General features: G+C 41.0%; 1 protein-coding gene across 1 annotated transcript in view; it reads left to right on the forward strand.

Annotated features, from left to right (window-relative positions):
• Positions 1-10,446: 10,446 nt before the first annotated feature.
• Positions 10,447-21,288, forward strand: part of LOC126100911 (protein HGH1 homolog) — an 86,313-nt gene continuing 75,471 nt past the window's right edge. Inside the window, exons 1-2 of the mRNA XM_049911577.1 lie at positions 10,447-10,620; positions 10,712-10,896. Coding sequence (XP_049767534.1) covers positions 10,524-10,620; positions 10,712-10,896 — 282 coding nt within the window. The 5' untranslated portion in view covers positions 10,447-10,523. The remainder of the gene's footprint in view (positions 10,621-10,711; positions 10,897-21,288) is intronic.

Consider the following 21,288-nt stretch of genomic DNA (forward strand, 5'->3'; position numbering starts at 1 on the left):
ACAACACATGCTCCAATACCCCATGGTTTGCCTTTTACTTGGTTAGCTATCCCTAGATTTAACCTGAGATTGTACAACTGGCCCTATGTAACATTCATGGAAGGTTTCACTGCACACAAAGAATAAACCAAAAACCCAGTTCCTTTGGCGGCTGGAAAGCAAACTGACAACTCACATAAACACAGCAGCCAATGGTAACTGAGGCTCTTGTTCACCACATGCTATAAAAAATATATTATGAAGCCTTGCCCTCTAGGGGAAGAAACGTGTCTGAAAACTTTTTTGGACTAATATGTGCACGTTTTGCAGTATTATGAACGAAAATTCTTCTGAACCCAAAAAAATCGAGGTAAATTGCCAAGCGTTTTGCGCTCTCCACAGTCTTTTAGTAACAGAGCTGTGTAGAAGTTCCATTTATGCCTCACCTGCCATATTTGATTATCTAGATTTACAAACTCAAGGGGAAAGGTGAAAAGATACATAAACAGAAACAAATATACCACTGGAACTCATAAACATACAAAATTGGCCAGTAGGCCCCTTGGCCATGCGAAATGAAATTACAGATTACTTTGTTCCACCAGATGGGGAAGTAGAATGGCAATACAGATCCCTTTAAATTTCAGGCGATTTCTTATGTTCGTATAAACATAAATACACTCCTGGAAATGGAAAAAAGAACACATTGACACCGGTGTGTCAGACCCACCATACTTGCTCCGGACACTGCGAGAGGGCTGTACAAGCAATGATCACACGCACGGCACAGCAGACACACCAGGAACTGCGGTGTTGGCCGTCGAATGGCGCTAGCTGCGCAGCATTTGTGCACCGCCGCCGTCAGTGTCAGCCAGTTTGCCGTGGCATACGGAGCTCCATCACAGTCTTTAACACTGGTAGCATGCCGCGACAGCGTGGACGTGAACCGTATGTGCAGTTGACGGACTTTGAGCGAGGGTGTATAGTGGGCATGCGGGAGGCCGGGTGGACGTACCGCCGAATTGCTCAACACGTGGGGCGTGAGGTCTCCACAGTACATCGATGTTGTCGCCAGTGGTCGGCGGAAGGTGCACGTGCCCGTCGACCTGGGATCGGACCGCAGCGACGCACGGATGCACGCCAAGACTGTAGGATCCTACGCAGTGCCGTAGGGGACCGCACCGCCGCTTCCCAGCAAATTAGGGACACTGTTGCTCCTGGGGTATCGGCGAGGACCATTCGCAACCGTCTCCATGAAGCTGGGCTACGGTCCCGCACACCGTTAGGCCGTCTTCCGCTCACGCCCCAACATCGTGCAGCCCGCCTCCAGTGGTGTCGCGACAGGCGTGAATGGAGGGACGAATGGAGACGTGTCGTCTTCAGCGATGAGAGTCGCTTCTGCCTTGGTGCCAATGATGGTCGTATGCGTGTTTGGCGCCGTGCAGGTGAGCGCCACAATCAGGACTGCATACGACCGAGGCACACAGGGCCAACACCCGGCATCATGGTGTGGGGAGCGATCTCCTACACTGGCCGTACACCACTGGTGATCGTCGAGGGGACACTGAATAGTGCACGGTACATCCAAACCGTCATCGAACCCATCGTTCTACCATTCCTAGACCGGCAAGGGAACTTGCTGTTCCAACAGGACAATGCACGTCCGCATGTATCCCGTGCCACCCAACGTGCTCTAGAAGGTGTAAGTCAACTACCCTGGCCAGCAAGATCTCCGGATCTGTCCCCCATTGAGCATGTTTGGGACTGGATGAAGCGTCGTCTCACGCGGTCTGCACGTCCAGCACGAACGCTGGTCCAACTGAGGCGCCAGGTGGAAATGGCATGGCAAGCCGTTCCACAGGACTACATCCAGCATCTCTACGATCGTCTCCATGGGAGAATAGCAGCCTGCATTGCTGCGAAAGGTGGATATACACTGTACTAGTGCCGACATTGTGCATGCTCTGTTGCCTGTGTCTATGTGCCTGTGGTTCTGTCAGTGTGATCATGTGATGTATCTGACCCCAGGAATGTGTCAATAAAGTTTCCCCTTCCTGGGACAATGAATTCACGGTGTTCTTATTTCAATTTCCAGGAGTGTATGTTTGTAAGAAAGTAACAAATGCTATTTGGAGAATATTAAATTTGTTTCACTTACCAAATTATCGTCTGCTTTCTCTGCTGTGTAGAAGCGAAACATGAATTTCATAGGTTGGAACAAGTTCCATTTTCCTTTGTACGAGGGTTGTACCAAAAATAAGGTTCCCAATGAGCTACAGCATCGACGGAATGTGCTAGGCTAAATCCGACAATAGTGCCATATGTAGTGGTTCCCCCATTCTCGAGCCTGCCCGTCTGCAGTTCACTATGTCGCTCAGTGTTGGCTTGGCAGCCGTCAGGGAGGGAAGTCTTGATCGCCTTTCCTGCAAAGTGCGAGGTCGAGCAGTACTCCGGTTTCTCCATGCAAGGAAGTTACTACCCATGGAGATTCATCAGAAACTGACTGAGGTTTATGGTGAAGAGTGCACGTCCATTCAGCATATACGGATTTGTAGTAGAGATAGGAAGATACTGGAACAGGAGGGGAAAATTGCCGCCCTTCAGGCTGAGTTAGACAAGGCCAGGGGAGATCTTGACAGGTTAAGGAGGGAGAAAGGTAAAGAGAGGTGGGAAGTGGCAACAGGCAACAGGAGGAACAGGCCTAGAACTTTGTCTGACAGCTTTATGGTGAATGTGGAAAATAGATTTGACCTGTTGCTTCAGTTAGAAGCTGGTGAGCCTCAAGCAGTTGCAGGTGTAGACAGGGCACAACAAACTTTCAGCAGCAAATTGAAAAGTAAGAATGTAGGGAAATCAGTAAAGAGAAAGAAAGTGTTGTTGTTAGGTAGTTCCCATGGAAGAGGTGTTGGCCAACTTTTGCAGGATGAACTAGGATCAGAATACCAGGTCACTAATTTTTTTAAACCTAGTGCTGATCTGGAGCAGGTGACAGAGGATTTGGGATCACTTTGCAAAGATTTCACTAAAGAAGACACCGTGGTTATAGTGGGTGGGGCAGGTAACAGTATTGACAGAGATCCTGGGTACAGTATAGAGTGTGACCTGGCGAAGATTGCATCAGCATCGAAGCATACTAGTGTTAAGTTTGTATCTGTTCTTGGGCGCCATGACCGACCTCATTTGAACTCTTCTGTCAAGAGAGTTAATTTGGAGCTGGAACGGCTGCTCATGTCGGGTGCGGGGTCACACATTGGTGTGGTTCATGTTGATTCTCTCAGTAGGTGGGATTATACTAGGCATGGCCTTCACCTCAACAGGAAGGGAAGGGTAAATTGGCTGGGGAAATAGCAGGAAAGTTAAAGGGGGGAGGCACTGTCATGAGTGGTAAAATGCCAGTGGTTATAGGATTCAGAAAAGACCCTTTTTTAGGGTAGGGAGGACAGAAAGAAAGCAAATTTTAAGAGAGGTTAGAACTGAGACAAACCTTCAGTTTGAGAAAGAAATCAAAAAACAAAATTCCAGCTTATTACATCAGCATAAACAGCCATTGGCTAAGAATTTTCAACTGTCAGCAGATATTTTAACTCCACCCAATTTTAACTCAGTCAATGTGAAATGTCAGCTATCTTTATTGCATCAAAATATTCGAGGACTGAGAAATAAAATTAATGAATTAACTATCTGCATAGATGAATTAGAGTCTTCAAACCCAGCTGACATAATCTGCCTCTCTGAACATCATGTGACCACTGGTATAGAACTTTTAAGTGTTACAGGGTTTAGGTTAGCATCTCACTTTTGTAGATCAGAAATGGAGAAAGGAGGAGTTGCCACATTCATCAGGATCTGTCATAAATTTAAGAACATAGACATTCATAAATTTTGCCTAGAACAGCATATGGAAGCATGTGCAACAGAATTAGATTTTCACAAAAAATCTTTCATAATATTAAGTGTATATCGAGCACCTGGAGGTAACTTTAATCTGTTTGTAAACCACCTTGAAGCTGTACTGGCCCATTTAACAACCAAAAACAAAGAAATAGTGGTTGCTGGTGATTTCAATGTAGATTTCCTTAAAGACTCCCCCAATAAGAACTTATTTGAGTTAGTAACACTATCATTCAACTTAATTCCCACAGTAAAGTTCCCCACTAGGATAGCCACTTGCTCACAAACAGCCATTGATAATATCTTTATAGAAAAGTCAAATGAACAAAATTATATTACAAAACCAATAGTCAATGGCCTCTCAGACCATGACATGCAGTTCCTTCTGTTAAATGTTAATGCTGAACAGGATATAAAATCTGTTAAATCTGAGCTCAAGAGGGTAATCAATAAGCCAAAAATTGATTATTTTATGACACTCCTCAGAGACATTCACTCGACTGATGTTTACAGTGCTCATGGCATGAATGAAAAATATAACATTTTTGCTAATAAAGTGCTTACCTTATTCGAACACTGCTTTCCCCCAAAACTTACCAAGGTTAGAGCAAAGTCTACAAAGAAGCCATGGATTACTCGAGGAATAGGGGTATCTTGTAAAACAAAAAGAAAACTGTATCTGTCAATCCGAAACATTTCCAATGTTGATGCTATAGCACATTATAAGAAATACTGCAAAATATTAAAGACTGTAATACGGATGTCAAAGCAAATATATTACAAGGAAAAGATAGTCATATCAGATAACAAAATAAAGACAATATAGGATATAGTGAAGGAGGAGACCGGTAGAACCAGACATGAAGAGGAACAAATAGCATTAAGAGTAAATGATACATTGGTGACAGATGTGTATAGTGTTGCAGAACTTTTTAACAAACATTTTATAACTGTTACTGAAAAGATGGGGTTGTCAGGTACAGTAGATGCTGCTATGGATTATAGCAAATTCAAACAAACGCAGTCGGCAGGAAAGGTTATGGCGACTGTGTTTTGGGATCAGAAGGGGGTACTCCTTATCTATTTCATGCAAGCTAGGACGACAATAAACTCAGACAGATACTGTGAAACATTGACCGAACTCCAGCGAGCAATCCAGAATCGCCAGAGAGGACGATTGACAGAGGGAGTAGTGCTTCTTCACGACAACGCTCGACCCCACGTCGCTGGTCAACCACAAGAGCTTTTGAAGAAATTTGGGTGGACTGTTATGCCCCATCCCCCGTACAGTTCGGACTTAGCCCCCAGCGATCATCACCTCTTACCCAAGCCAAAGGAACACTTAGGTGGCAAACGCTTCAAGAGCGACGATGAAGTCAATCACAGGCCACATGCTTTCTCAATGGGTTGGCGGGAGACTTCTTCGACTTAGGAATACAAAAGCTAGAGCACCGTCTTCAAAAGCATGTCAAAAAATGGAGACTATGTTAAAAAGCAGACAAAAGTGTAAGCTCCTCAATTATATATAAATTTAAAAAATATGGGAACCTTACTTTTGGTACAACCCCTGTACAAGTTATCTACACTTTGACTGCTCTTTCATTTCTTAGCCTTATTGACTTTTTGACTATACCGAGTCTGCAAACTGCGATTTTTTAAAAATATTTCAACCTGTGTGATTTCAAACTCTGCTGTATTCTCCAAAGCATCCTGTTTTTAAGCCTGTTTTTGAAATCCGCAACGTATGAGAGCTCTCGCCTTTATGAATTTACACAGTGTTTTTTTTTTTTCACTGGTCCACCTGAATTTCAATACTGAAATTTCGTATTGTACACACAAAACGTCTACAATTTTACAAAAACTTGCAGGAATTGGCAAATTTGGCAAGTAATTGTAGCAAATTTCAATGAACCATTTACAGTAACTTGGGGAAGCTACCTCTGCAATTTGATGAAACTTGCGGGGACTTGCAGAAGTCAGTTTTTTAATTATTTATTTATTTTGTCATTAGAGAATGTTCTCTATTTAGCCATCAAATACAGAATTTTTGTAGGAGAATATAACAATATCGATACAGCATAAACTGTAAAGGATCATATCAGTAATATAAACCAAAGTTCACTTCAACCTACCCCATAGATTTATTCCAATCTTCTTAACGAAATTACCAGTTACTTTATACAGATGAGGGTCTTTAGAAGATAGCAGCTTAGTAGCTGCTGGGTGGAAGCAGATAACCTGATGACTATATCGATTTAATAAAATCCTTTCATTCATTGTCATATTTGGCACAAGAAAACAAGATGTGATTGTCTTAGAGTTGCACTCACATGCAGGAGAACTGTAAAAGATAATTCAGTGTGAATGAAGTGGGAAGAAATCATGGTTGGAACGAAGATGAATTAAGGTTGATGTAATCAAATGGTTCAATTAAGCCCTCTTGATCTGCAGTAGGAAGATTACTTGAGCTTAAGCACTGCACAATAACAACTTTTCTGTTGTTTTAATTCATTCCACTTCTCTTGCCATTGGAGTAGAACAAAATATTTGATGTTATGCATGCAATTCATATATGTTGTTTTGTAGTCAAGAATATTGCTTGTTGACATCGCTTACTTAGCTAAGATGTCCAGTTCCTCATTGAAGTTTATACCCACTGAAGATAAATAATTTGGCCATTTTATGACAGCAATTAATTTCCTTAATAACATCCAGAATATATCGGTTAGTTGAATTATTCCAACTCCTATTCTTGATGTTTTTGAGGACGCTCTGGAAATCTGATACAATTAAAATCCTACAGAGTGAAGTTGAAAATACAGTATAAATTTAAGGGCCTCTAAAACAGACACTGCGTCCACTTTGAATATAGAAACTGTCTTTGGAAATGTGTATAACTTCCAGACTAGAAGTCAGTGACAAACATGAGCGTATCTAGTGTATTTCTCTTGAGAACTTTTTGATCAATCAGTAGAAAAGTAGGTGAAATCTGGTCACTTTTGTGTAACATAGATGTAGAAGTTGAATTTATGAAATGTATTGCCCCAAGTGATCTGTAAAAAGTAATATATCGGTACTTGAAAGCTGAGTACATATAGATTGTACAGCAACATAAGTAATAGACTGGAACACTTAATGTCTCAAGTTAGAGGATACTCTGTGCTGAATGTAGAACACAGGGATTTTTAATTCTTCTGTTAGAAGCTGTCCTAGTAAGTTAAATGCTGTCTTTATTTTTATAGGCAGAGCTGTCCTTAACTGTCATGTCTTGAATATAAAATTTTATCAGGAAGTATTTGTCACTGAATGTTAAGAGGATCTCCACCGCCTCCACTAATAGTTCATTTGTAGGTGTAGATCGCTTCGCTCCAAGGCAGGTTCAAATAGCCCTGGACTGTAGAGTGTTTAATTTAGCAAGGGGTACCTGTGCAGCAGAGTGATATAATAGGAGGCAGTTCCACATCCAAAGAACTTGCAGAAGTAGCTCCTCTAAGCGATTTGTGCAAATTTACTTTCTAAAGCTGGGTTTTCAAGGGCATGAATTTCCTACACATGCATACCCCAACACCACTCGCGCAAGTCAGACTTACACCTAGAATCACCTAACTTGCACACTGTCATGCAAACTTATGGATAAGTTACAAAAGCCGAAAGTCATTCTTTCTTGCACGATGTTGCTTCCCTCACCATCGCCTACAAGCTTCATCAGCGCTTGTTTGGTGATTTGATCTTATTCTAGTCTGGTTCATTGGACATCACAGATCTAGAATCATGTGAAAAGTTAGTGGCATGCCAGAATAATAAGTTTAGTCTTCAACTACATAAATAAAGACTTTCTAAAGTGGCAATTCGTTCTTGAAGTGTGACAGGAACAACTTTTTAGCATTCAGTAACTCTTTATAATCACTTATTTGTAATCGATAAACACAACATCATTCAAAGTGACTAAATGAAATAAAATGTACTGTAACTGAGAGTGAGACCTCGCTGAGGTTCTTATTACTGCAGGACAGTCAGTACTGTCGTTTTGGATGCATGTGTAAGAAATTTATGCCTGTGGAAATCCAGCTTAAAGCCGAGTTCACACACACACAACAAAAGTGTCGTCACAGCTTGTTGCAATGCAGTTTCATGTGTAAGCTGCCAGTTTTTAGTGGCTTAACTTATGAGATGCAACTTCTGTCATGCCACAAAAAGTTCAATTTAGCTGTACTGCGTTGCGTCAGTTTCCTTCGATGACTAATCCCTGCTGGCAGTATTTTGAAACATGAGCATTCTGTCGCAGCTGTCGGAGTATTTGCTGCCCTACTCCATTTGGTTTCAGTGTGTTGTCATTTTACTACTAAAAAATATGAAACAGTGGTCAGCAGGTACACTTTTGCAATTTCTGGAACTACAAGAATGGTAACCTATGTTTGATTTTCTGCAGCAGTGTGTGTGTGTGAGTGGGGCGGTGGAGAGGGGCGGGGGATGCAATATTTGTAAACCAGTGACTTATCCCACTGTCTTAAAAGATTTGTGGATGAATAAATAAGTACACGTAATATACATTGATCTGCAAGAACGTTATTAACACCTACCCAATAGCTGGTATGTCCACCTTTGGCACAGATAATAGTGAGGACGTGTCATGGCATAAAAGCAATGAGGCCTTAGTAGGTCGCTGGAGCGAGTTGGCACCTCATCTGTGCACGCAAGTCTCGTAATCCCCATAAATTTCGCGAAGAGGACGATGAGCTCTGACACCATGTCCAGTCACATCCCAGATATGTAATTGCATTCAGGTCTGGCGAGTTGGGGGCCAGCACATCAACTGAAACTCACCACAGTGTTCCTTGTACCACAATATCACACTTCTGGCCTGGTGATATGGAACATTATCTTGCTGAAAAATGCCACTGCTGTTGCGCAACAAGATTGTCATGAAAGGGTGTACATGGTCTACAACCTGTGCACGATACTCCTTGGCCATCATGGTGCCTTGCACAATCTCCGCTGGATCCATGGATACCCACGTGAATGTTCCTTGAGCATAATGGAGCCCCCGCCAGCTTGTTTCGTCCTGAAGTACAGGTGGCATGGAACTGTTCGCCTGGAAGACGACAGATTACTGCCCCCCCACTGGCATGATGAAAAAGGTATTGGGATTCATCAGACCATGCAACAGTCTGCTACTGTGCCAATGTCTAGTGTTGATGGTCATGTGCCCATTTCTGTCGTAGTTGCTGATGTTATGGCGTTAATATTGGCACAAGCATTGGTCGTCGGCTGTGGAGGCCCTTCGTTAGGAGTATTTGGTGCACTGTGTGGTTAGTCACACTTGAACTCTACCCAGAATTAAACGCTGATGTTAGTTTCACCACAGTTCGCCACCTGTCCTGTGTTACCAGTATGCCCAGCCTATGAGGTCTGACATCTGCATTCAGGGGTGGCCGCTCAACCCCACGACATCCGGATGCGGTTTCACCTAGGTTTCAGCACATGTTGAAGATACTCGCCACAGTACTCCTCGAAGACCCGACAACTGGTGCGTTTCCGAAATTCTCGCGCCGATCCTCCAGCGTATCAGAATCTGCTCACGGTCAAACTCAGATGGTCTATCACCTTCCCCATTCAACACACAGACAGCATACTCACTGATACTACATGCACCACACCTGTGTCTGACTAGCAGTCATTCCTCACCAGGTGATGGTGTTATCGCCTGGACAAGTTTATATCGACAGTAGATCAGTGGTCATAATGTTCTGGCTGCTTAGTGTATGCAACCAGAAAAGCGAGTCGTCTAAACTTCGTCGTATGTAAGACCAAGCATTTTATAAATTGTGGATTATATACAGAAAATAGCTCCCAAGTGTGATGTGGCGGCTGCTAAACTAAAAATTAGTTATTCAAAATTGGAGGAGTGGTGTGTCTGCAGATGATATTTACATGGGAGCTGTTGATTTGTTCGCCATTGCAGACAATATTTTCATTTCCGAATTTCTTTTATAAATGTGTTTGAGGCCTCTGATTTACCCCTGTGCGAAATCTACTTTCGGATCCAACATTTGGATTTCGTCTTCCTTGTATTTAACTCTTGTCACAGTTCTAACGACATAACCTGCACTATAACGTTCCTACCCGGTCATAGGATTTTAACTGACGCCGTATTGAAAGCTGTGCAACTACGTAGAATTTGTGGCGTCCTTTGTTAATCGTAGCTCACGATGCCACTACAGAAAGCAAGAAGCTATGGCGTCACATTAGTTTTTTGTGTGAACCTGGCTGGACACTCGCCTTTTATCATGGGAATCGAAAGAGATAGCGCTGTGGTTAGCACACTGGATTCGTATTCGTGAAGACGGTTCAAACCCGCGTCCGGGATTTAGGTTTCCCGTGAGTCTCTAAATTACTTCAAACAAATGCCGGGGTGGTTCCTTTGGAGGACACGGCCGGTTTCCCTCCCCATCCTTCCCTAACCCGATGGGACCGATGATCTCGCTGTTTGGTCCTTTCCCCCAAATCAAACACCCAATCTTTAATATGGGCCTTGCACTACAAGTGTTCTGTGGAATATCTGCAGTCATGTGTGAATATCTTTGCGCGAATACATTGTGTGGGTAGAAAAAAATGTGTGTTTTGTAAACATAACCAATAGAAAATTGTTCAGTATGGGCAGTAATGTAAAGGAGCTAAATGAGGTAGCAATATTTTTACGGAGTGACTCGCGCATAGATGTGAAGAAAATTTCGCTGCAATATGTATTAGGTGAGATTTGTTCTGTACGAAGCCAAAATTCTTGAAATTAATGGACATGTACAACGGTGTTAACTTGTCTTTTTTTTTTTTTTAACTTTAGGTCTTACCGGCACTGATGAAGGCCGAAAAGCTCTGATTGCGGTGCCAGAAATAATTGGCTCTTTGCTCAAGTTGACCGCAAGTGATAACACAAGCGTTGCGAAAGACGCATGTTTAGCGTTAATTAATCTGTCAGCAGACGAGTCATGTTCAAAAACCTTGTTGAATTTTAAGTGCCCTGACAAGGTAGTCATTTTATTTGTTATGTGCTGTGCCTATTTTTGTTTCAATTTCAAGAATGTGATTACTCATACACTGTTTACAAAGCGGAATTTCGACGTTAGAGGTAGATGTTTCAGTGATCAATGCATGAGGCTAAATCTGGACGGAGAAAAGCTGTAACATACTCTGTCGTGAAAACAACGATTAAGAACAGTTGCATGTAAAGCCTCTACGCAGTTCTTGCGAGAAAGAGCAGCTGTAAAATAAATTGTTTGGCTGTTACGATCGTTCTTGCTTCCGCTTCAGAACTTTTGGATGTCATGTTCAACATATAATTATCACTGTATTTTAGTATGTATTGTAAGTTAGCAGGCGAATGAAGCTTCTACAACCATCTTGACCAAGATTTAAAATTATTTTAGCTGGTGGCCTCATGTCTTCTATGTTAAGTGCTTACTTCCATCACGTTGTTTTTGTCACCAGTGTTCTCTTCACCACCTCACATTTAACAGATGATGAGACTGTTAACGTCTACCCCAGATTTAAATTGCTCTCAACTTATTACTACTTTGCATTCCAGACACATTCTTTTGGTATTTTCTTATACAGGGCAGTTATATTTAAACTTTTGCTACCAGTACTTGAACCATTGTATGTGGAAAACAAGTTAATGTATGGGTACCCGACTTTATAGGAATGATTTGCATTGTTAGTAGTGTTAGTGTCAAGATTTGCTGTTAGATGCTGGTACGGTGTGGCAACATAGGGCTGAAACACAAGTGTCAGATGCATTACACTTGCAGACTGTCTGCACTGTTCTGCACAATGCGAGCATTGCTTTACAGTATTCATAAAGCTGTTTTATCGAAAGAGCAATAGTAGGCCTACTGCTGCTCTTTGGAAGTATCATCATATTGGAGGAATACAGAGATGTCCTCTTTCAACAGGTTCAACAACATGATTTAGACGTTTGAATTAACTGGTAATTTGGGAATTGCTCCTGGTGGCAGATGGTCATTTGCACCGCAGATTGTTGAAGTTAGTGTTGCCATGGCTGAGAATGCTGGATGCAATCTGTAAGCAGTGCACGAGCTGTGTTGTGACAGCTGAACATTCCATGGTATACCATTCGAAAAGTAAATCAAATAGTTGTGAATTGGTATACGTATGAACTTCGTATTACTAACCAACTTTTGATGCATCATGCGGATATTTGAGTAGACTTTGCTCTTATGTTTCTTGCAAAAGTTGAAGTTGATGACATGTGGTCTTGGAATTTTGTGGAGTGATGAAGTACACTTTACACTGACTGGGGGACAGTGAACTCCCACAGCTGTTGCATTTGGGGATCATCGCCATTAATAATGTTCATGCAATTCCTCTTCCTGGTGAACGCGTCCCTGTGTGGTGTGGCTTCACAGCACAGTTCATGGTTGGTCCGTTTTCTTTGAGGAACTCAGTTGCCAAGGAAATGCAACATGAACGGCACGTTACTGTGATCTGCTTTGCCAACATGTGATCCCTGGTACTTTGGACTCAACAGGCAACATCCCACCAGATGTTTTGGGTCATAACAGTGCAACCCTAGTGTGGTTCCAGGCTGTTATGACTGAAAATGGTCATCACAATTAGCAACATGGAATGTTAACATGGTATGCAGTTAACAAATGCTAACCTCTCATGAGTAAATTAAAATGTGTTTCTTTCAATGGTTTATTCATTATTTCTCTTCCAGATGTCATTACAAGTGTTTCCACAAAGTTTCATTATTCTACATTCATGTGTTTTTTCATGGGTTCCTGTCGGGAAGCAAAAGTTTAATTATAACCACCCCGTGTGTTAGTGAGACATGAACATGTTGTACAGTGCAACAGAGAAGGGGATAGGTTACTCTTGTTTGCAAAAACATTAAGAAAATAGATGCACAGGATTGTATTTCATTCATCATGTTCTGTTGATTCAATCAATAAGGTGAACCTTCAGGGATGCAGAACGAGTCAGGATATACATTAACAGGCAAATCGTAGAAACTTAATCTTTATACTTATTGTCAAGAAAATATCACTGTGCAACTTAATGATGTTCATGCTTAAGAAATACCAATGCATTGAATATGAGGAGTCAAATATTTTACCCATTATATCGTCAAAATGTTGGTCATAATCAACTTTTCTAAACCAATTATTTGGTCATTTTTACTGTGACATTGGCTGAGAGAGTCCGTGAGGACAGTAGATTTCACTGTTAAGTTTATTTCAGACAATGTTCACAAATAAGTTCAGTGGCTGTACTGGTTTTCCTCTGTCTAGACGTTATCAACAGCCTATAAACATTGCTTAGCCAATCGCTGTGCCAAAACCACAGAAGGAGCTTCATCTAGTACAATCCTCAAGAAAATCATGACTCCTACCATGTTTTGATGCAGCCATCAACCAAGAGATATTTGTAGGCTATTGGCAATGCATAGACAGATGAAACTAGCACAACCTCTAAACAATTTTGTGAGCATTGACTGACACAACATCTACAGTAGGTTCAGTGATAGGAACCCTGTCACCACTCAGTGAACTATCACAACACTTAATATAGACCCATTCAAATTGTCTAGAAGCCAATGTGTAAGTAAAGGAATACCCCTAGGAAACTGAGTGAAGTGGCACATTGGTTAGAACACTGGACTCGCTTTGGGATGATGGCGGTTCAAACGAATGCCTGGCGATCCTGAATTAGGTTTTCCGTGACTTCCCTAAATTTTTTTCAGGCAAGTGCCAGGATGGTTCCTTTGAAAGGGCATGACTGACTTCCTTCCCCATCCTTCCATAATTTGATGGGACCAATGACTTCACTGTTTGGTCCTGTCCCCCAAATCAATCAACCAACTCATAGGAATTTGTTTTTGTTGTGGTGGAGAAACAAATTGGACACTCTCTCCTGCATCCGCTCCAATATGAATCAAATCCCACAGTGTAACTACATTTACAGATTGTCCTGCTTTGAATACTGTATATTTTAACTCTCTGTTCAAAACTTCCTCTTCCTGTTCCTCTGGCTTGAGCTGGTTGTTTGAGAACTTGCACACAGTGGAAATATTTTAGACCTTCTAGCTACAAACAGACCTTACCTTATCAACAATGTCACTGTAGATATGAGTGATCATGATGTCATCATAGTGACGATGATCACTAAAGCTAATAAAGCCAGCAAGAAGGAAGAAGACATTCACACAGGAGGACTGTACAGACATATAATTGTTACTGTTACACAGACAGAGAACATAGTAATAGCCATCCCAGGTGTAGAGCAACTTAAATAGTTGGAAACAGATGTTATCAGGATTGGATAGAATCCCAATTCAGTTTTACAGAAAGTACTCTGCGGCATTCACTTCTTCCTTGTATTGCATTTATCATGAATCTCTCCCCCAGCGCAAAGTGCCAAATACAGGAGATGACTCCTGTATGTAAAAAGGGTAAAAGAATGGGCCCGCGAAATTACAGACTCAAATCCTTAACATCAGTATGCTACAGGATTTTTGAATGTATTCTAAGTTCGAATATAATACATTTTCTTGAGGCAGAAAAGCTTCTGTCAATAATCAGCACAAATTTAGAAAGCAATGCTTGTGCAATATTCAGCTTGCCATTTTCTCACATGATATCCTGCAAACCATGCTTTCGGAAAGCATATGACACAACATCCCTCTGCAAACTGTTAACGAAGGAAGGGTATTGAATATATACCCAGATATGTGAGTGATTTGAAGACTTCTTAAGTTACAGAACCCAGTATGTTGTTCTTGACAGCGAGTGTTAGTCAGAGAGAAAGGTATCGTAAGGAGTTCCCCAGGGTAGTGTAATAGGACTGTTCTTGTTCTCTCTATATATAAATGATCTCACAGATAGGACAAGCAGCAATCTGTAAATGTTTACTGATGACACTGTAGTATATGGAAAAGTATCATTATTGAATGACTAAAGGAAGATACAGGATGACTCTCACAGAATTTCTATTTTGTATGATGAATGTCTGCTTGATCTACATGTGGAAGAATGTAAGTTAATGCAGTTGAGTAGGAAAACCAGTCCTGTAATGTTCAACACAGGTTTGTAGGAGAAAGAAACCCATAATGTTCGCATGCAGCATTAGTTGTGTTGTGTTTAACCCAGTCACGTCAATTAAGTATCCAGGCATAATTTTGCAAAGTGATATGAAGTGGAATTAACATGCAAGGATGGTAGTAGGGAGGGTGAGTGGTTGACAGGTTTATTGGGAGAGGTTTGAGAAGGTATAGCTCATCGAGAAGGTGTAGTTCATCTACAAATGCATGTCAACCCATTCTTGAGTACTGCTTGAATGTTTGTTGTCCCCATCAGATCATATTAAAGTAAGACATTGAAGCAATTCAGAGACGCGCCGTTAGATTTGTTAGCAGTAGGTTAGATTTACATGTGGGTGTTAATGAAGTTGCTTTGTGAAGTTGAATAAGAATCACTGGAGGGACGACAAGAGTAATTTTGCAAAAAATATTGAGAAAATGTAGAGAAAGTGCATTTGTAGGCAACTGCAGAGTGATTCTACAGTCGCTGATGTACATTTCATTAAAAGATCGCGAAGACAAGACAAGAGAATTTAGGGCTCGTATGGAAGCATATAGGCAGCCATTTTTCCCTTACGCCATTTGCGAGTGGGACAGGAAAGGAAGTGACTAGTGGTGGTACAGAATACCCTCCACCATACACCACACTGTGGAGTATGTATGTAGGTTGTATACCAGTTCATGTCATTACAGCTCTACCTCTACTGAACTGAAATTAATTGTGCCAAAGGGCACTACCTGACTCTCATCAACCTCTTACACATACAATACATTACAGCACACAAAGCATTGCATCTTGTCCAGTTCCTTATTGTTTGGTAAAGGTGCCACTGCACTCAAGGTATTGGCTTGAAAATCTGCTCCTGTGTTTTCCCAGACTAGTTTTGTTCTACTTTATGCTACTATGTCCTATGAGATGGTTCTAAGGGACTGGACATGCAATTTGAGTGGCCTACGCTGGCCTATCATTGTGTCTGCGAGCAATTCCATATTTTCAGCAGTAGTAATTAAATGGAATGATTTCAGTCAAGCTTTGCTGTATCGCATTTCAGATCAGTTTCAGCAGTATACATCATAGCTGCTGCTATCTCAAGGAAGTAATTCCTCACAAGCATGGAAATCTTTCACTTCTGTGTTTAAGTTCACTGATGCCAAACTGAGTGTGTGCCCATTACCTCCATGTGCTTCACCACAGTCTACAATGACATGTGTCTGAATTTCATACTCAAAAGTACATCTTGACTTGCCACAGATACCCGTAACCCCCTGTTCAACAGAAACATGCCTATTCCTCCTCTTACAGAGCCAATCATTCAATAATCTGCCATTGATTCCTCAAAGGTTTCCTGTGCTTACAGTCAAGGATAATACAGCATAGTTGTTGCAATTTTTCTGTTGTTGTTTAACAGCTGTGTATGAAATCCACATTTTGTCCACCTACCTTCCTCACACACAAAAATCTGAGTCTCTCATTTTATCTGATCACTGTCTCTATTTGTGCCTAGACCTTTGCAGTTGTGACAGCTTCATGCAATGATTTCAGAAACTTTGGTCATACCTTAAAGGAAACTTTAGCAGGCAAAGCTCTATTGAAATGTGTTGGCCACTCTTTGTTCTGCTTCATGTTGAAGGGCTTGTTAACTGTATCATTGTCTGTAAGTTCATAAGTATTGATAGTAGTTTTAGTAATTACGTCCACAGAATTTTCTATGGACTCCTTGTCTCTGAGGTATACTATTCAACTTTTCTCAATAGTACCGTGGGTGTATTTTATCTCCGATAGCATTCCAGTAATCGTTCTTGCATATCCTGGAAGGAATGATCTTCTCATAACTTTTCACAGCACATAAGATTTGGCTTTGCATCCTGTATTAAGCCCAATGCAATAATTGCTCATCATTCCATCCTCCTGATTTTGTGTGTGTATGTAGGCTGTCTACAAATGCCAAAACATCATCATGGGATGATGTTTCGGCATTCCTTATCTAAAAAAGAAGTCACTAATGGGGCATTGGTACCATGTAGGATGGGTAAGGAAATACTAGGCAAACATCATTCCCAGCTCTCTTCCCACAGCCTCTCTAACTCCTGATGCAAGTCAATATTATCTGCTTGCAGTTGAGCTACCTTATCAAGCTAGTGCTGGATTTCCTCCTGGGTAATCACCTTCTCCCCCATAATGTGTGTCCATGCTTTGCTTACCTCTATCAGCCCACACAGTATTCCCAATTGAGAGTTACTTGCACCCTTGATGAGCACTGCCATTGAACTTGGGATAATAACACCCAGAATGAACACTATTTTCGTTATAGGATTGGTGATATTCTGTCGGATATCTTGTAATAAAAGAAATCATTTTGGATAGATTTTAATGATTCTTGGTGTCTTTTAAATTAGTCAAACTTTACATTAGTGATAGCTGTCTGAATTTTAATTTTAATAAGCTGATTAGATTTTTGGATCTTAAGTTCCATGATAAATTGATATGACTACCACATATCATGGAGTTACATCAGAAAGAAGTGTGTAAGCAAATGAGTTTAGGGAACTAATAAGTTTTACAAGACCTTTATTCAGATCTGATTTGAATATATTTGCACACTGTATGGATTTGGAAGGCAGACATATTGAACTACTCTATGCTGTTCACCATGATCAGGCTGATAAGTGGTGTCTGTCAAACCATCCTGAGACCCATTGTATCCACTGAGACAGGTGACATGCCACTCTCAATGAGATGTCCTTTTCTCATGATGAAATAATGAAGTATGCACTGAGGATCTTATCACTGTTACAGCCATTGACATACAAGAAAATTACTGAATGCTTTGGAAGCAGCTATTTAAAATCAGACAGGTGTCAAGACTGTGCAATATCGAAGCACAATAATGTCTAATGAGATTAGCAGTGACAGAATTTAGTATTGCCAATCAGGGCTTTATTAAGTCACTGTTATCGTTAAATAAAAGGCTCAAATTGATTTTTATAAATGACAAAACACAATAAAAATTATATTTTCAATTACATTTTCACTTTTTAAAAATTGTATTTCAATTGTCCATAGTGTATTTACAGTTTGGAATGGTGATATACCCAAACAGGTATCCATTCTAGAACCCACTGTCATTTTTCCGACTGACAGAGCGTAGCAGCAGGGGCATTGTTGCCATAATGCAGCCAGTCACATTTGATAAGGTTCTGAACAAACCTAAAAAATAAGCATATGAAAGAACTATGGTTGGCTGGCCCCTCACTAATGAAATGCCAATCACAAAGTTAATCTAACTGAAGTTTAATAATTGCAGTGTACATGGCACACAGCTTTACACTATCTAAAGCGGCCCATAAATGATCGAACCTGCGTGGCAAGTATCACATGAATGATGAGAAATGGGACAGGGATTCATGAGATTTTACCCCCGTCATGCATGCTACGGTTGTACATTGACCGACATGCTTGATGGCTGCGATTGGCTGTTTGCCCTCTAGCTAACTAATTGACAATGACTGCATGTGTTTATTGATGTTAATGTCAGTGTTTCTTCTTTTTGAAAATGCGTAGTGAATAGTGCAGTTTCTGAAATGTGATTTGTGACTGAGAAGGAATATACAGGGTTATTACAAATGATTGAAGCGATTTCACAGCTCTACAATAACTTTATTATTTGAGATATTTTCACATTGCTTTGCACACACATATAAAAACTCAAAAAGTTTTTTTAGGCATTCACAAATGTTTGATATGTGCCCCTTTAGTGATTCGGCAGACATCAAGCCGATAATCAAGTTCCTCCCACACTCGGCGCAGCATGTCCCCATCAATGAGTTCGAAAGCATCGTTGATGCGAGCTCGCAGTTCTGGCACGTTTCTTGGTAGAGGAGGTTTAAACACTGAATCTTTCACATAACCCCACAGAAAGAAATCGCATGGGGTTAAGTCGGGAGAGCGTGGAGGCCATGACATGATTTGCTGATCATGATCTCCACCACGACCGATCCATCGGTTTTCCAATCTCCTGTTTAAGAAATGCCTAACATCATGATGGAAGTGCGGTGGAGCACCATCCTGTTGAAAGATGAAGTCGGCGCTGTCGGTCTCCAGTTCTGGCATGAGCCAATTTTCCGCGGGCTACGCGTGAAACTTGCCCGCATGCATTCAACCGTTTCTTCGTTCACTGCAGGCTGACCCGTTGATTTCCCCTTACAGAGGCATCCAGAAGCTTTAAACTGAGCATACCATCGCCGAATGGAGTTAGCAGTTGGTGGATCTTTGTTGAACTTCATCCTGAAGTGTCGTTGCACTGTTATGACTGACTGATGTGAGTGCATTTCAAGCACGACATACGCTTTCTCGTCTCCTGTCACCATTTTGTCTCTCAGCGCTCTCGAGCGCTCTGACGGCAGAAACCTGAAGTGCGGCTTCAGCTGAACAAAACTTTATGAGTTTTTCTACGTATCTGTAGTGTGTCGTGACCATATGTCAATGAATGGAGCTACAGTGAATTTATGAAATCGCTTCAATCATTTGTAATAGCCCTGTACCTTACAATTTATTTCTCTGTACAGAGAATTTTTGGAGCCGTGGAAAATACACAGCAATGAATACATGCACAAAAGTAAAAGATCTCCTGCTGTCAGAAAAATGACAGAAACAGAAGTGTTACAGAGTAGAGCGTAAAAAAGAAAATCAATATTTTGCATGTGTGTCCTAAATGTGAAAGTAGGAAAATATGGAAGAGCAGAGTGCCAGGTTCTTCCATAGATAAATTTTATGCACCAGTTCTGTAGTATTACTATGAACTTAAATTTTTGGAAGACAGATTGGAGGAGGAAGCAGGAATAAGTACCAGAGAGAGGGGTGGGGGGGGGGGGGGGGAGGAGAGAGGGAGAGAGGGAGAGAGAGAGAGAGAGAGAGAGAGAGAGAGAGAGAGAGAGAGAGGGAGGGAGGGGAAGGTTGTACATCATATGTTTATTTAGTGCTTCATGTATTGTTACATAAGTGTGATTTGCAAATGATATAAGGCTTACATTACATTTACTGAAATCATTTTTCTTTCCAAGCATCTGCTACTCCTGTATTGTAGTATTCACAGAAATTGTCTCTATTTCCTTTGCTTGTAATATTGCATTTCCTGTTGCACTTCTGTGAAGCTCTACTAGTTCACTGTGCTCATTCAACTAGTTTCCTGGTTTTATAGTATCTGTACTGGAATCTTCAAAATCTACCTCTCCAAGCCGAGTACCATTATCCTGTCATATAATAAGTTGCTGTATATGAATGGCAACAAGCCAGTACAACAGTTTTTGTTTCCTCTGGCGACAGAGTAATAGGTGATCTGAAAATTTTTAATCTTTACTTTAGAATGCCAAACACATTTTCCACACTGCAACTTGCACTGGACAAACAATACTCGTACACTTGATTTTCATCATTTAGTATGTTTTGGTTATATGGTTTCAGGAGATGGGGTTGTAGCTAAAAAGCTTCATATCCCACAAAAACAAACTGAAATTTTTTTGTTTGTGTTGGGCAGTTTTATTGGCATATGTAACTCGTTTAGCATCCAAAAAGGGGTACTTTTCAATACTGTCCTATCAGTGATTCTTCCATTTGTCCCAACATCCCCCATAACCAGCCTGTAGTTTGCATTGGCTGCAACCGTGAGCACGCTGCTGTAAGTCCTCTGACCCAGAATGTTTAGCTTTCTTTATAGTTACATGCTTTCCATCAACACCACCAATACATTTATTAAAATTCATCTGACTTCAAAATCTCTGGCAATTTTTTCCAACAGTCTTGTGTATTGGTCAGCTAAAAAAATAATGATGTGTTCATAATGACTTATATACAAGAATGCAATCTGATTATTTTTATGTTAGGAATCAATTTCACCTCAGCCCACCTCTTCAGACAACAACAAATTCATGGCTGTTACAAACAAAAAGGAAAAAAGAAGACATCTAACATGTGTTGCAGAAGTTAGCTCATAAACACCTGCAAAATGAAGAAACAGAAAGTGAAACTGTCACAAAATCCAGACTTTGAAACTGCAATACCTGATTTGCATAACTGTCCCACTTAATGTCCTAGGTGCAGTACAGAACTGAAATTTTAGGTCCTCAGTCAGCACTCGGAGTAATACTTAAATTTTGAGTTGCTGGAATGGACTTTTGCATAACTGTGCCCTTCTTCTCAATACCCGGGTGAAGTAATTCCAGCAAGTCATTAAAGTCTGACTGTCCATTTGTAGCAAGTTCCTACAATCATCATGTTCTGTGGGTAACATTTCAGGCAGCAGATTTCCATGGGTATACTTCTT

The sequence above is a fragment of the Schistocerca cancellata genome, chromosome 9 (genome assembly GCF_023864275.1).
Source record: "Schistocerca cancellata isolate TAMUIC-IGC-003103 chromosome 9, iqSchCanc2.1, whole genome shotgun sequence".
NCBI classification, from domain to species: Eukaryota; Metazoa; Arthropoda; class Insecta; order Orthoptera; family Acrididae; genus Schistocerca; species Schistocerca cancellata.